At 37.1% G+C, this 16,538-nt stretch overlaps 1 protein-coding gene across 3 annotated transcripts in view; it reads right to left on the reverse strand.

Moving 5' to 3' along the window:
- Positions 1-5,190: 5,190 nt before the first annotated feature.
- The window catches only part of ARID4B (AT-rich interaction domain 4B), a 91,211-nt gene continuing 79,863 nt past the window's right edge, over positions 5,191-16,538 (reverse strand). For all 3 annotated transcript variants that reach the window (XM_088143645.1, XM_088143650.1, XM_088143638.1), the window contains 4 exons: positions 12,001-12,111; positions 11,276-11,491; positions 9,457-9,603; positions 5,191-6,940 (listed from right to left, as the gene is read on the reverse strand). In XM_088143645.1, the coding sequence (XP_087999771.1) occupies positions 6,810-6,940; positions 9,457-9,603; positions 11,276-11,491; positions 12,001-12,111 (605 nt within the window). In that variant the 3' untranslated portion in view covers positions 5,191-6,809. The remainder of the gene's footprint in view (positions 6,941-9,456; positions 9,604-11,275; positions 11,492-12,000; positions 12,112-16,538) is intronic.

Consider the following 16,538-nt stretch of genomic DNA (forward strand, 5'->3'; position numbering starts at 1 on the left):
CAGACCATAACGTCAGCAGCCGGTTACTTTATGGCAGTGTTTCTCAAACTCAACAGCCAGCCTGTTGGAGAATTCTGGGAGTTAAAATCCACACATCTTAAAATTCCCAAGGTTGAGAAACATTGTTTTATACGGTTTGTCATTAGATGACTGTCTCTTCCCGATGATAGATTTCCCACCATATGAAATAAAACCCTGTACTGGAACTGGCACGATTTTTTAAAAAAAGTTTAAACCTTTAAAAAAAATGTAACTTAGGAGGGTGAACTGCCATCTTTTGCTCCTGGATGAATGCAAGGCTCTGCCATCACAAAACTGTCCACTGAAATGTATGGAGAAATCAAGCCTTTTAGTAATAAAAGGCTTGATTTCTCCATATATTTCAGTGGACAGTTTTCCTTTCCTCTTGTAGACACAGAAATTACGGCTTTCTGATCCGGAAGTCTGGGCTTGGAAAAACGAGGTGGGAGCAGTCTACTTGTTTACCTCTTCTATGTAGTATGCAAGCGTTTAGTCAGCGCCTCGGCCTCAAGTTCCCATTGTAGCTCCCCGTCGCCGGCGTTGTACGTCATATCTTCGCGCGAATAGAGTCGGTTGTGGAAGAATTCGCGCGCTCTCTGCTGGGTGAACCGTTCGGAAGATGCTGGAGGGCAGTGGAAAGACACTAAATATAAGAACAAAAAACAGGCAACGAGAGAACTACAGGACATAGACTCAGTCCAATTTCTTAAACACGTCACTGCAACCTTGACCCCCCCCCCAATAATACTTCTGGTCTTTCCATTATACCAGTAGAGAGCCGGTTCAATAGATAGAAAGTCAACATGTACAGTATTGATCCAGGACCGTAATCCTGTGATTAAACTGTCCTTCCAAGATGGAAATCTTTTTTGAAGCACCCCAAGCTCTGTGAATCCATAGTTCTTCATGTATAGTAGTGATACATTCCCTTTTTTACATTGATTGATTGATTACGTCTCATCAAGTCGTTGTCGGCTCTTCTTTTCATAGATAGTTCAAAAACACATCCACATCTTTCAATCTTACGGATCTTTGTAACACCATATTAACAAATGTATGGATATTAAACCAAAAGGGGGCGATAGTGGGGTGCATCTATATTGTATAAGTGTCCCCTCACCCGTTTTACACTTCCAGCATAGTAACGTTGACAACTCTTTTTAAACATTCTCTGAGGGGTCCAATAAACGCAAAATACAATTTTACTTTGAATTAACCTCATATTTAAATCCTGCTTTATATTCTTTTAAACCCAACCATTGATTTTTTAAAATTAATATAGGGCATTCTAGCTCTTTATTCCTGAGTTCTTATAAATACTAATATCTACCTGAATGGAACTTCTTAAAGGTTTATAAATGAATACTATAGACTTAAAAGCATTCAAAACCCATAACAATACTGAGAATAATTCAGGACTCTTAGATGGTGCGTCTTGCCTACATTACAAATTTAAAAGATGTTTAATTGAATAAATTACCATATTACAATTTGGGGCAATCAAAATACTTCTTGCAACAATACAAATAGTTTAAACCCTGATTGGCTATAAGCTGATTCAAGTATTAATACCCCTGCATGCACAGGACTTTAAAAAAAAGAAGTCATTTTCAAACTCGGATTGTCCCGGAGTGTTTATCATAAGAGCAATAGTAAAAAATAAGCTTTCATCTCTACATTTTCAAATATGTTTTGCATCATCTAATGCAGGAAATGCAATAAATCTATGTATTCCTAACCATAGATCCAAGCTCCTGTCATGGTATGAGTGGAGTCACCTAGTAATGAATTGTAACCACAGTATTTTTTTTTACTTGTTCACTTGTATTCCATACAGAAATTGAAATCAAAATGTATACCCAGTGATAAAGCTGTAAATCAAGAAAATTAAAACCATGATAATATTTTGAAGTAATATTTTCACAGTATTTATCTTCCTCCATAAATTCAGTGGTCTAACTAAAGATTAACCAGATATATTACCCAGGTGTTTAACCATGTTTTTTTTACTTTGGACAAGATAATTATGAGTATAGATTTTAAATCATTTGTTAATCCATTCTGAGATCATAGTATTATCCCACTTAAATTTTATTCGCATACCTGGAAAGTATTACTAACTTATAAATGGGGTTTAATAGATGGATATGTGGCAACTTTTAAACCCTTCACAAGAAAGTTTGTATCAAATAAATAGATTTTTTTACATTTGCAACCATTGCTTAGTAATATCTGTAATGCAATTTGTCTGCAAAGCTCAACTTTTTTTTGCATTTGCAAACTGAAAGCTCAATAGCATATATCTGCAATTCATATACGGCATACAATGCACTTTTGCATTTGACAAGCTGCCTGAAAAATAATCCCAGCATACACAGGAACAGCAGCATTTCAATATAATCCATGAAGTTTACTTTTTCCATGGAAGGAGGAGGAGGAGGGAAGGTAGCACTAAACCAGCTGGCCAGGCAGACAGCAGTTTTTTTTGTCCCAAATAGTTATCTCTGAACATGTTCTTGACTGTCCTTCACCTCCATACTGTTTCTACTCTCAACTCTAGCTAGTGACAGTAGAAGTGGATAATTGTACCAGCTGCTTTATTCGCAGATATGCATCTCTATAGTTGGGAGGACTTTAAAAAAAAAAAAGCAAACTGAACATGAGATATTAGAATACTTGAAACAATGGAAAAAAAAGTGCTTTGGAGTCAAACATTTGGAACGTAGAGTGTTTTGTTCCAACTATAGAATGCTTTCCATACTCTTATTTCTGTAGATTTGTCTCAGCATGAGTTTAAGATGTGGCTTCTTTGCATGGCTGTTGAAAAAATGTTGCTCAGAGGGTCCTCCACAAGGTGCCACTTCCTTCTAAAGTACAGGTGCCTTGACCAAGGTAAGGAGAAAAGAGGTTAATATGAACATGTTGATGAAGATTCTCAGTCATCCAGGTGGAATTATCTGGAGGTTGAGCCATGGGAACTGGACTTTTCTTTTTGGTTTGATATATTGTCCAAGCAGTTTCTGAAGAAACGTATCAAACCAAAAAGAAAAGAAGTCCAGTTGCCATGACTCAACCTCCAGTTAATATGAACACTTTGAATTGTTTCTAATTCAGCCACTGGAGTATGAGTGTACCATACTTCACTCAACTGGCTATGAATTATGAAATTGTGCTGATTGTATGACGACATTCTGTTTGGAATTCTTCCCAGTCATGTAACATCTATGTCAGCAATAAATGGAAAGGCAGGTGTAGGTTCTAAGTGGTCTTCAAGAGCAACCCCATGTAGAGTGCATTGCAGTAATCCAGTGAAGAGGTGACTAGGCCATGATTGTCTGAAGGGCCTCCTACTTTAGGAAAGGGTGCAATTGGTGTACTAGGTGGACCTGTGCAAAGGTCCTTCTGGCCACAGTTGCCATCTGCTCCTTGAGCAGGAGCTAGGAGCCCCGCAACTCCCAAACCCCATACTCAGTCCAGAAGAATACCATGGTTGATGCTATTGAAAGTCTTTGAAAGATCAAGGAGCACAAGGATGGATGCACCACCCCCATCCTATCTTCACCAAAGGTCATCAGCAAGCACGCTCCTGTCTCTGTGTTATATTCCAGCCTGAAACTTGATTGAACCGGACCCAGATTAACTTCTATCCTTCATTATTTTTAAAGCAACATTGTCTATACTACCATATAGTCCTCACTTTTCTAGCCAATGTTTCCTGACACCCAGTTCCACTATTTTTTTTTTTTTAATCTGATGGTAATTTTGTTAGAGCACTGTGAATTCTGGCCTGGTTTTATGCTGTTGAGCTATTATATAAAGATGTGGCTCAGAAATCAAAGTGTTATTTCAAGGGGAACATCATAACTGACCAGTTTATCAAAATGTGATTTCTATTTAATGTATTTATTAATGTGAATCCCAAAGACTAAAAACCCACTTAGAGCCACACTGCATTAATATTTTATGATTGTTGCCAAATTGCTTTCCACATTATCTTTATTGTTAAATCTATAAATTATGTTATGTAGAAATGAATTCTGCTCATTTCCCTATTGTTCTTATTGGAAACAATATTTTAAGAAGCTAGCAGAGCTTTCCAAGGACTGGTCATAAGAGCACCTTGTAGCAAGTGCCCTTTTCAAGCAGAATACATTTCAAGTGTAGAAGACCCAGATAGATGCTGAATTATTTGTGAATGCACCAGAATTAAATTTAGTTTTGCTAACTAATAACTGGGATACTAAATACAACCAAATATTTTTAGTAAACTGCAATCTCTGCTCATGTGAACAAGTTTGAAAAAGTAACAGCTTTGTCTCTTCTGAATTGTTTGGAAAAGGACTCAGTGGGAGGGTCCCATTATGGTTTACTGATGAACAAGCGATGTCCTGGTGCACACTGCTTAAAATATATGTTTGCTCCATACACAAGTAGTCCACGTTAATAAATTATAGGTAGCTCTATCTATGGTTTGTTTAGCATATTATCCAAACCATGACCTCTGCTTTGTCATCTCAAAAGGACAGCTAAAGAAAAAAAAGTATAAACACAATGCATCTTATTTGAGGCATTTGTTCCACAAGAATCCAATTTTTCTTTGGATAAAAAAGCTAACAAAATAGGTGAGTGCTTAGTGCGAAATACAACAGTCTGCTGTTTTTTCTTATTTTGTGTGTCATGAGAACCAGTACAATGTCTGTGGAATTTGGAGCAGTCTTACTGATACTAATTTCTAGATTAGCAGAGCAATTCTGGATTGTTGGTGGGTTTTTCTTTTTAGACAGCCCTACCTTCCTCTCTTAGAAACTATGGAAGGGAATATTTAAGGGTGCTTACCCAAGTCAAGATGACAGAAATTGTGATAGGGCTTGACAAGGTTTACAGCCTTCTAAGGACCTGAGCTCTTGCTACTTTGTTCACTGATCAATGTTTTACACATTTTCCTTTGTGCATTTTTGATATTAGGAACTCCTAATAATGTTATAGAGGCAGGGAAGATAAATTTGGGCCTGAAACCTAACTGAATTTTAAATTTGGTCAAAAGGAACATTTATGTTGCCCCAATAACAAATGTTATTATGACCAACAAAGAAACAACACTGGATTTACAGCTGAAGCTGCTGAATATGCTGAAATGTCTTAATTAAACTGTTAGAAACAGAATCCAGTATTCACAAACTATGGCATTTTATTTCAGAGGCCTTTGCTTACATTTGTACAATATATTACATAATTCCATTGTTTGCAGAACCTAATATATATTTTATAGCTTTTCTTTATATGCCTTTCCTTCAATGTTTGTCAACAATTTGTACAGTCCTGTACATATCTGAATAGCTTGAAACCATTTTCAATAAAATCAGTTACCTTTAAGCACACATTACTAAGACTGAAAATGCTTTTCTTAGAAAAGTCAAATGTAAAGATTCTGACACTCTAGCATCTACAAACAGAATGTTTGAAATTCTTACATGTTGTATTGCCAGAAAAAGAAAAAACATGCCAGCCCCCATAAGCCCAGCCAAAAAAATACACAGAACTACAATTAAAACAGTAAAACCATCTGTACAGTAAAGTACTGTGTATTAACAGTGCCAGGTATTAAATAGCTCGAATGAACACTCCCGCAATATACAAATGTCTTACAAAGTTGTGTAATTAAATACAAGTGCCAAACAAGAGAGGGTATGGGTTCCATACAACATAAAGTCAATAGAAGTGAAAACAGCTGAGTTGATTTTGGATTTTGTACAAGGCAATTAAAAAAAAATCATTTCAACCACTCAGTTAGCTATTTATATTATAAACAACTATCCCTTTGTGGCGATGTTCTTCTCAACAATGACTTAATATTAACACCCTTTACTCCTTCTTGAAGACCTCTCAGTTGCAGCTCATAATAAAATAAGCATTACAAATGAAATATTTGTTGCTTTAACTGAAAAGAAACTTTTACAAGAAAACACAAAAATATAAGTGTTATAATTCATTATGAATAAATATACACTTTAAACTGGCTAAATACAATCTTTGTACATTAAGATTTAATACAGTTCGTTAGCCGTTTTCTTCCTTTTTTCACAATGTATTTTTATCAAAATTAAAAAAAATACTGATTCATAGAAAAATGGCAAAGTACAGTAGTTTCATTCCAATTCATGGGCTATCAAAAACCCACGATAACCTATTTTGCCTAATTCAAACCTGTAAACATTAGTCAGCCTTTTAAGCAGAATCTTTATATTTGGTTGTCAGATCTGATGAGAAACATCCTATTAACGGCAGGTTTGGAACTGAATTATCTGTGCTTGACTCGTACAATTATAGTCACCATTAAGGCAACAGTTAAAAAACAATTATCTTGTAAAAATGAAAATAGGTTCATTTTTCCTAAAGAATGGAAAAATATCAAATGTTCCAGCTTTAACAAAATACCAGGGAATATGTGAACACTAAGCCACTTTAATATCTTAATTTGGCCTACCCAACAACTGCATGCTTACCGCATTGATTCTACTGGCAGTGAACAACTTCCATTTGCCACAGTGGAAGGCCTTCAACTCATTCAACATACAATTCCCAGACAAGTTGGAAACAATTATTGCTTGAGGAAAAGCAGTCTGTTGTACTTTTTCTTCATAAAAGTGCACTTAAGTGCAAAGTTAGCTTGTCAAGATTTTTTTTTTTTAAATACAAAATAGTGCTTGTCTGAATTTTGTGCCACTGTGCAGTATAAAAAGTGGCTCTCAGCAGCCATTAAGTGCAAAGTGCTTCGGCAAGTCTTGCTGTCACCTGCACTCTACTGACATTCCATTCTGTGATGAATTGGACATGGGTGGATCTGCTAAACTTAACATAACCGCTGCCGTAATGGTACTGGAGGAAGGTGAGGAAGAAGAGGACGACGTGGTAGCAGCACCTGTAAAATCATAGGAGTAAACAAATTATCCCATCTGAATGTTTGTTTGTTTGTTTATTTATTTATTAAATTTCTCCCTGCCCATCTCCCCCCAATGGGGGACTCTGGGCAGTTCACACAAAACATTAAAACATTAATTAAAATGTTTGCTAGTGAAACCAAAATAGAGTATGGGGCATATACACATGTACATTTTAGAATGGTCTAGTTGTTCAAGTAGTAAAGTTTAACAAATTAACCTTAAAGATATTTATGCACAATTTTAGACACTCTTATTCTGAATTAAGTTAAGAGAACTGGAAGACTGCACCCTTAGTAAGGCTAACGATCCCCATTTCTTGTAGTAGATTTATAAGAATCCATTAAAATCTTACATTTTCTTGTCTTAAAAAAAGAAAAAGATTGTCAGCCCTCCCAGGTAAACCAGACAGGAAACAAGACTAAATGAAGTAATTTTACTTTATTGTAAGGCTACATTAACAGAATCTTCCAAGTCTGAAAGCACCAATCTCCAGCCCTCCCTATTTACCACCTGAGTAGTTAGGGCAGGTCCTTCCTAAATTTCTTTCTTTGACTGTTATTCTGTTGCGGACTCCTTTCTCTTTTATCTGATCGTTCCCTAGGTGGCATCTCTTCCCTACGTCTTCCAAGGCTACCCTCACATTCCCATCACAAACATATATGGGATCGCCAAGTCGCTTGTTTTATATTTTTGAAGAATTCCAGCTAATTTAGAGTCCATTTATAAGTGTACTTACAACTAACATGGAGTAAATCAGACATGACTTAACTTCTATGAAAAGCAGTTATCAGAGTATTTTTTCTGAATTTAAAACTGCAGCATCAGGCAGATCCTATGTTCAAATAATGCCCACATACATACAAAATGTGCCCCCATGGCATATATATGTTCTCACTTGCTTTCAAAATCAGAGACTCTTCAAGTGCATATGTCCACTGTTATTATCAGTTAATCAGTTAACATTATTGTTAAGGCCATGCCATATTAATAAAAATATACAGAGTTGGGATATACAGAAAGAAATTGGCTCAGTTCTAAATACAGTGGTACCTCGGGATATGAACGCCTCTACTAACGAACTTTTCGGGTTATGACCAGCTCCAGCCGCAAAAATTTACCTCAATGTGCAAACTCCGCCTCGGGGTACGGCCATTTTTCCGCCCTGACACGTGGTCCACGGCCATTTTCCCGCCCCTGACACGTGGTCCGCGGCCATTTTCCCGCCCGACACGTGGTCCGCTGCCATTTTCCCGCCCCTGACACGTGGTCCGCGGCCATTTTCCCACCACACTACACGGCGCCCGGCCGTTTTCCCGCCGCGCCGCACCACGCCCGGCCGTTTTCCCGCCGCGCCGTGCCCGGCCGTTTTCCCACCGCGCCATGCCCGGCCGTTTTCCCACCGCGCCATGCCCGGCTGTTTTCCCGCCGCGCCGCCCGGCCATTTTCCCGCCCCTGACGCGTGGTCCGCAGACGCCAGAACGGATTAACGGTAATTACACTGAACCTTATGGGAAAATTTGCTTCGGGGTGCGACCAAATTCGGAGGGCGGAACGGATTAACCGGATTTACATTGAACCCTATGGGGAAATTTGCGTCGGGTTACGACCAACTCGGGATACGCCCAGAGTCACGGAACGGATTAAGTTCGTATCCCGAGGTACCACTGTAAATGTCACTTAGATCTAAGAATTAAGGTGGTCTGTGTTATTACTAGGGAAAGTGTAACTTTTTTTCTTACATATGCCACAAGTAATTATAACAAATATAAGGATAAATACTAGAATGTGACAGTTTGTGGATATTGCAAGTAGCTGAAAATTAGTTGCTGGCATTTAGATAGTTAAAATATTAGTCTGAACCCTGCCTGTAGTAGCACCATTTTTTAAGTCTGTAGATGAGGCAAAAAGCTGGCTAGTTCTTCCCATTCACCCCTCCAACAATGCATGTCAGGTAGCACTTGATGACTAAGTAATTATAATCAGATAATCCTCTCTTTCTTCCAATATCACTTGCTCACCCCCCCCCCAATACTAGGTCAAAAATTAAATCCACCATTTGTAGACCTTTCTTTTACTATGTCTCTCCTCAGAAGAATTTTTAAAAATCAGTTTAAGATACTGTATTTGCAGACTTTAAGCTTGAAAATAATAGGTGAGATTAAAAAAGAAGTGTTCACTTTTATTCTAGAGACTCTAAAATGCTCTCAAGAAATTCTATAGATCTAAAAACCCATATGTGAAATAACAAAGAGACTATTAAGAAAACTTTTCTCCCTTGTAAATCAATTTAGGAAATAATATAAGACTTTGGTGCATTTCCTTGAAACAAAAAACATTTTCTTCTTTCAAAGAAGAAATAAATTCAAAGTCATTAAATATAACCCTAACAGTTGCAGAATAAGACCTAATATTTTAAAAGACATCCACGGGTGAAATTCTAAGTTTAGGAACTCTGTTTAGTCCCAGTAAAGGAAGGCATGGCCTAATCACTTACTTTCCCGCTCTTTTTTCTTCAAACGCTTTCTTCTTCTATCAATGGAAGCTACTTCAGATTTTAAAGACATGTAGTGTTTCCTGATTTCCTGAAGTTTTTCTTGAAGGATTGCTATGCGCTCTGCACTGGACATATTTTCTAAGTCAGCTGGCAAATAAAGCAACTTTTATTAGTGTAAATCAAAATCACAATTCATTCTTATTTTGGTGAAAGCAATACATATACAGCATTACATTTAGCATCTCTCAAGAATGGAGTCCACTCCCACAGCCCCTTTGTAGAAAGCAATTGTAGACAAAATGAACAGATAACTGTTGCTCAAGCTTAGAGTATTGCTCCAATTAGTCAGTAGAGACCAATTTTCAAAGTTTCAGTAGTTCAACCCCTCAGAACTAGCTACTTATCCATTAGAGTAATTATGGTATCTACATGTCAATATAACACAATTTATTAATATTTCAATTAATTAACAATTACACATCTTCTGACTGAACTGTTTCTGTAAGCAAAAGCTCATCTTGGAGGGAAAAAAATTAGGAAAGCATATGATAAAGTGAATACCTTGTATTATGGAATGTTTTCCATAAATATGTAGTTGAAAACTGGTTGCTGAATCAATGGAACATGATGAAATAAAGCAAGCATGAGAATAAATGGAGTATTTAGTAAAAGGTTCAATATGGAGTAGAGAATAAGACAAAAATATGTGAAGTCCTTCTGATTGTTTAATTACTTACAGATAAATGTTTAATGAATGCTTGGGGTTAGGATTAGAATTGGGAATATGAATGTTGGGCAAGAACTCTATGATTTGTAGTGAAAGTTAAGAAGATTGTATGATGCAATGAGGAATATGGATCTGAACATTAATGTACTGAAGACCAAGGTGGCTGTGTTTGACAGGGAAGAAGGAGTGAATTTACATGTATTACATAAATGCTGAAAAATTAGAGCAAACAGATGAATCTGTGGACCCTGGTAAAATGTTTACAAAGGATGGGAAAATTTTATTGAGAAATTTTAAGACATACAAATGCTGGTAGAAAGGTAGTAGAAACTATATGGTCTGTTGTCAAAAATGGAATGTTTGTTAAAAGAAGCAAAAATGGCTGTGTATAAAGGCATACTTTATTATACAGAAATGATAGTTGGTTACATCAGGAAAAATGAACGTAATAGAAACAGTACTTCAATTTATGCTGTAAAACAAGAGATAGAACTTAGAATATACGGGTGATGAATAAATGTGAATTGAATACAAAAATGAGTTACCAGCACAGAAGAAATATGTTGAGGTGTTTGGGTCATAGTGAGAGAAAGAACAGAGACTGAATTGCAAAAAAAATATCTGAATGAAGGATGAATGGGTTGACAGAAAGGGAAAGACCGAGAAAATTGTTGAAGTTGATGAGATCCTCAAAGAAAGAGAAGTGGGAAGGTAACATATGAAGCCACTTATGGATGTGGTAGAAACAAGAACGGTTTTCAAGAATAGAAATATATGGAGAGGTATAGTGAACAGTGTAGGTATAAACTATGTTTAATTAGATTCCCTTTAATCTCCTCCCTTTAATTCAGGTTTTACTACTTCTTACTCTTTTTTGGAGCTTTGCATAATATTGCTTTATCTGAAAAGGAATAGTATGAAAGAAAAATTTTCTATCCTCCTCATACAGTTCACTGACTATATTTTACTTCATCATATAGAAATGAAAGGTTATGTCCATTCTTGGGAATTCAGCAGATTTGAATTCAACGCATTTGGTATACTTCCAGAATTCAGGAAGAACAAACTCAGCCACAGGAAATCCTTACTTACATAATTGGAAACTCCATTTGTAAAGTTTTGGCAAACGACTGTTCTGGTCTTTGAGATCTGAATCTTTTTCTCCATTTTTCCCACATTTTCCAGGAGACTGTGTTCTAGCTGGAGTTTTTGTATGCTGAGATTTCAACCCTGTAGAAACTGATTTTGCTGGCTGAGATTTGGCAATACTTTCTCCAGCAGAAAGTTCTTCACTATCACTACTGTTTGCTGAAGGAAGACACAACAAATACATTTTATAGGCTTAGATTATTGCTAAACATCTCAGCACTTCAAGTGCTTATATACAGTCACAAAAAGCATTATCTTCTTATTCTCCAATCAAATATATTATGGAATATTTTCATAGACAAATTAAAAACTTGCATTTTTTTTAGAGATAAGTAAGAATGTGACTCACTTGGGGGGCACTGCACAGTTTCCTAAGGGTGGAAACAATCTTTAAGTGGGGTTCAATTTAGAATTTTTTGGCAGGCTGAAAGAGGAAGGGGAAGTGCTTTTAAAGGATCTTCAATGCTTTGGGCGAAATCAGACAGGGCTGCTGAGAGAAGGAACCAGCAAAAATTGCTTCCTCTCCATTTGGCCAATAAAAATGTTCTACAAGGTATGAAACTTTCCTTTCTCCTGATCCCCAGAAGGCTACTTTTGGATTCAGCTCATAATCTACTATCATAAGTTTTAAGACCAAGTTTTGCACTCCATCCATTTGCCATACTTACTACTTTTGCTCTTCTTTTTGTTGTTCACCACAGATGTTTTATGACTTCTTTTCTGCTTTTTCGAGGAACCACCACCCTGGCCATCTTTAAGTCTTTTCTGGCCTGTACAAGCTTTATTAACATAAAAACAAGGTATTTTACATACAATATATCAGAAGCACTCATTTTGATTTTAACCATCCATATTATTTGTTTTGCCACTATCTACTATTGTGCAGTAATAATCCTTTTACATCCTAGTTGAAAATGATACAGCGTATTTCAAAATGGCTGCAGCTTAACATACAGACTACTTAACATCAAACAGACATCTTAAAACATATTTAATGTTAATTTAATTTTTTAAAATAGCAATCAGACAGCCTTCATTAAGCTATGAAGAATTTGTGTAATAACATTTAAAAAGGGAGGGGAGAGAAAACACACAGAGTTTTCAAAAATTCCTAATTAAATCCTTGTTCATACTAAATAGGAAGAGATTATGAACCCCACATAACCTGTCTCAACTGAAGATTCTGGGCTAGACGTAAAGGCAGCCCCACACAGAGCACAATGTACTAATCAGGCTTGAATGTTACCAGAACATGAACTAATCTCATGGTCATTTTATTCTAGGAAAAGATGTAGTTGGCGTATCAGCTGAGGTAGATAAAGGGTGCTCCTGGTCATTGCCTCAATCAGGGAGAGATTGGGATCCACATACACACTCGTGTACTTTCTTCTTCTGGGAGAATGTAACTCCATTCAGAACAGGGAGATCTACCATCTTTTTGGAACTGTGACTTCTCACAATGAGCACCTCCATCTTACTTGGATTCAGTTTCAATGCATTATTCTTCATGGAACCTATTATTGACTGCAGGTAGGTATTCAGGGGAACTAAATCATTACCTGAAGATGTTGCAGGACTATAAATTTGGGGATTATCAGCATATTAATAATACAGAACAGAGCTGTAAGGGACTCCTTATAATAGTTCCCATTTCAAAGAGCAACTATCCCCAAATTATACCATTTGAAAGCTATCTTGAGGGAGAGGAATAGAACCACTTCAGAGCAGTCTTTCCTATTCTTAGATCTCTCAGGCAATCTATAAAGATACCATTGATAGTAGCATTAAAAGGAAGGACAGCTATTATGAGGAGAAGGAAATGGCAGAAAGTCCTGGTGCACCTACTTCACATAAACTGTTCAAACAACAGAAATTAGAAGACCTCATAGGAGCTAAGAAGGAAAATGTACGTAAAATTAAGAAGACCAAGCCCTGAATGCCTGCCAAATAGATGCAATGCACTGGAGTGGGTTCTATAATCTGAACTTGAAAGTAAGCAAATGTCTGCACTCTCCTCATCTTACCAAGAGGAGTCAGAGCTGTAGAATTCTATTTTATCAACTCATTCCATCAAGGTGACTGATACCCAATTTGTGACCACACTTGCTCCAGAAAGATGGCCAGGAGAAGGCTTTAAAAATGACAACATCACAAACTATTTCTAGCAGTGTCTGCTGACAGAGCAGTTATCTCAATCTTTAAACAATTAACAACAATAAAGGGAAAAGTGGATTCCTTAAAGGAATCCTTTGATGTTTTGTCAGGTCTTACCAGGCCAATAGCAGACACTGTTATAGCATTTAAGTCTGAAACTAAAAATAGCCCTGCATCAGTCAATACTTAAAAACAGTCATAAAAGTCAAGCTCCTTGGAATAATCCTATTGTACATTCTGGAGCAGTTGACTCCTCTTGTGGGTTTAGGAATATCACCAAATAATTCTAGACAGGGATGCAGATTTCAGAAAGAGCAGGAAAGTTCTCTGTTCCACTCACTCTCACTTCCATTATCTACATCTTCACCAAAGGGTATTCTATGAACTGCTGTGGGCTGTCTCAGAATATCAGATGTTGTTAGGACAGAGGCTACCACCAGATTTTAAGATCCCCCAGACACATCTCTGAAATCACCTCCCTCCAAGGGAGTTGAACAACATTTATCTAGCCCACACACCCTATCCTTAGAACATTAAAGGCTGGAAAGTCAGAAGAAAAGATCCTAGCTTATATCTCCGGTTATGATGTCATTCTGTCACAGGAAACGTGGCATGTGGGAGGAATATAAGGCTATTACTCTGTAAGCAGTGCCTGGAGTGGGACAGGGGGAGCTTTGCATTGGTCTTGTTTTATTAATGTCCACTTTTTTACAGGTCCAAGTCACCAGTTTGCAATCCCTAGAATAATATGCTATGGCAATGTGGAAGAATGAGATGCCCTGCATTATTTAAATTCTCCAAGAATCATTCATTGTTAATATATTCATTCCTCCCCTACTTATTCAAGTGCAAATCAAAGCTGTGTGGAGAAAAATAAAATTATACTTGGAAGGCTTATTAAATAGTTTCCATCACCATATTTTATACTGGCTGGAGACTTCAGTGCAGGAACTGGGATTGATGATGAGAAGTTTGTTGCCAAATTGCAGTCAGTCCCCAGATCAGATAATAATATTGCCATTGTTACAGCAACAATCCAATGACAAGATTGGGGATTTTAGAGGGTTCTGCTTTATATAATTTTGCTTTATACAAATCTGCTTTTTAAACTGAATCTGGCAGTATTAAATGGATCTGTTGGCAATGATTCTCCAGCCAAATATACTACTGGGCTGGTACTAACCCATCATTGCTTGGTTATAAAGTAGTGTTACTGAACCTCATATATTTAAGTTTACAGTCGCCAACCAATTTGACAATGATCATTGCCCAAATATATTTAACAACGTTTGATAGCATTCTTTTACTATCCTGCTATTTTTGTAACAGAAAAAGCTTGCCCCACTCCTATTAGATGGTCTTCTCAGATTGATGGTAAGACTGACAAATATATTGTATCAGAGCCATCTTCATGCAGCAACTGTGGGAGGTATCACCAATGAAACTGTTTTGAATAACTACGATAAACTGATTGAACTACTATCTACTAACTATCTCACATCTGCATATTAACAAAGAGGTATACCTGTAAATCTTAAGTTTGGACCAATTTTTCAGACTATATAAAGGTAACCCCATTTTACTGATAGCAGCTGGTCACTTAAAGAACGCTACTATTATTTTGGAGATTGGTAGCTCTGTCCCTTCTGAATGTTTCACATCCCTCCTCTCATATACTGGGTGGAGTTTGGGAAGAAGATTTTGCTACCTTATACGTGGAGTTAGAGGCCCTCTTTCCAGATTTGGAGTTAGATGTGACTTCTTTAATCATGTGGCCCACACTTTCACATTCTAAAAATCAAAGTTACATTTAAACAGTCCAAACCTGGGAAGGCTCCCCATACAGACTATATGTTTTATGAAATTATGAACAGTAATTTGATCTCGTGGGCACCTATTCGAGCTTCCTTATTCATGCCCACAGACAATTCCAGCAAGATTCCAAAGGTATGGGGCTTAGCTATAATCTATAAGAAAGGCAAAAGGGATGGCTATGCCCACTCTTATCAGCTTGTTGAGCCAAATCAGTAAAATGCAAACTAAGCACCTGCGGATTATGTTCCTAGATTGGCCTGAATATGAATCCATCCTGAAAGACAAACAGGCAGGGTTTAGAGCAGGCAGATTTATATTAGCTCACGCTATAATAATGCTCAGCATCTGGGAAAAAGTATTCTTTGAAATGTGGTTCATCCCTATTTGTGGCTTTCACTGACTTAAGCTTGGATTCAATTCAATATGCAGGACCAAACTCTGGTACAAACTTAATGATTCCACAATTGATAAATATCGGCTGCTATTAATATTTAAAATGTATGAGGACACAAAAGTAAAAGTCAGATATAATGCTCAAGGACATCTAACCAAAGAAATACCAGTGAGAAAACAGATAAGGCAGGGCTGCATGTTACCTCCCACTAATCAGCCAGTTTAAGCAATCATGTTTTCCATCCTAAAATGGCCCAACAGTATACTAATTTACCTTTATATGCTGACATCATGGTAGTTTTGTCCTTGAGTCCTGTAGGCCTTAAAACAAATTTGTGCGCCCTGAACTATTCTAAGATCCTAGTATTTTCCAAACGTCCCAAGCTGCAGAATTGGCAAACAGGAGGGCACACCACCAAACAAGTCAAAACCTTTAAATATTTAGAGCTGGTTTTCCAAGCCTCTGGAACCTGAAATGCCCATCAGGACTATGTATCCCAAAGAGCACAGAGATCATCCTCAGCTATACAAGCTTTCAATTTTAACTGAGCTGCACAGTTCATCCAGCTGCTGTTAAGTTATGCCCAGTTATTGTATGGGGCTCCATTAGGGCCTTATAGCAGGATGGTAAGAGAAAGTTATTAGAGAAAGTTCAATCTAAATTCTCAAGAAATATTTTCCTGGTCCCTTGCTGTGTCCCAAATATAATGCTTCAGTGAGAAGCAGAAGTCATTGGAGTTGTATCTGGCTTCTGGATTATCTTTAATTTTTGGTTAAGACTGTTACATAGCTCAGCTGGATTGGCCACTTTAATTATAGTAGACGATTTTGATTCTTCCTGGAA

This window comes from Python bivittatus, unplaced genomic scaffold, assembly GCF_059951505.1.
Source record: "Python bivittatus isolate LINGU-HERP-01145 unplaced genomic scaffold, Pbiv_v1 ctg000020_np1212, whole genome shotgun sequence".
Lineage (NCBI taxonomy): Eukaryota > Metazoa > Chordata > Lepidosauria > Squamata > Pythonidae > Python > Python bivittatus.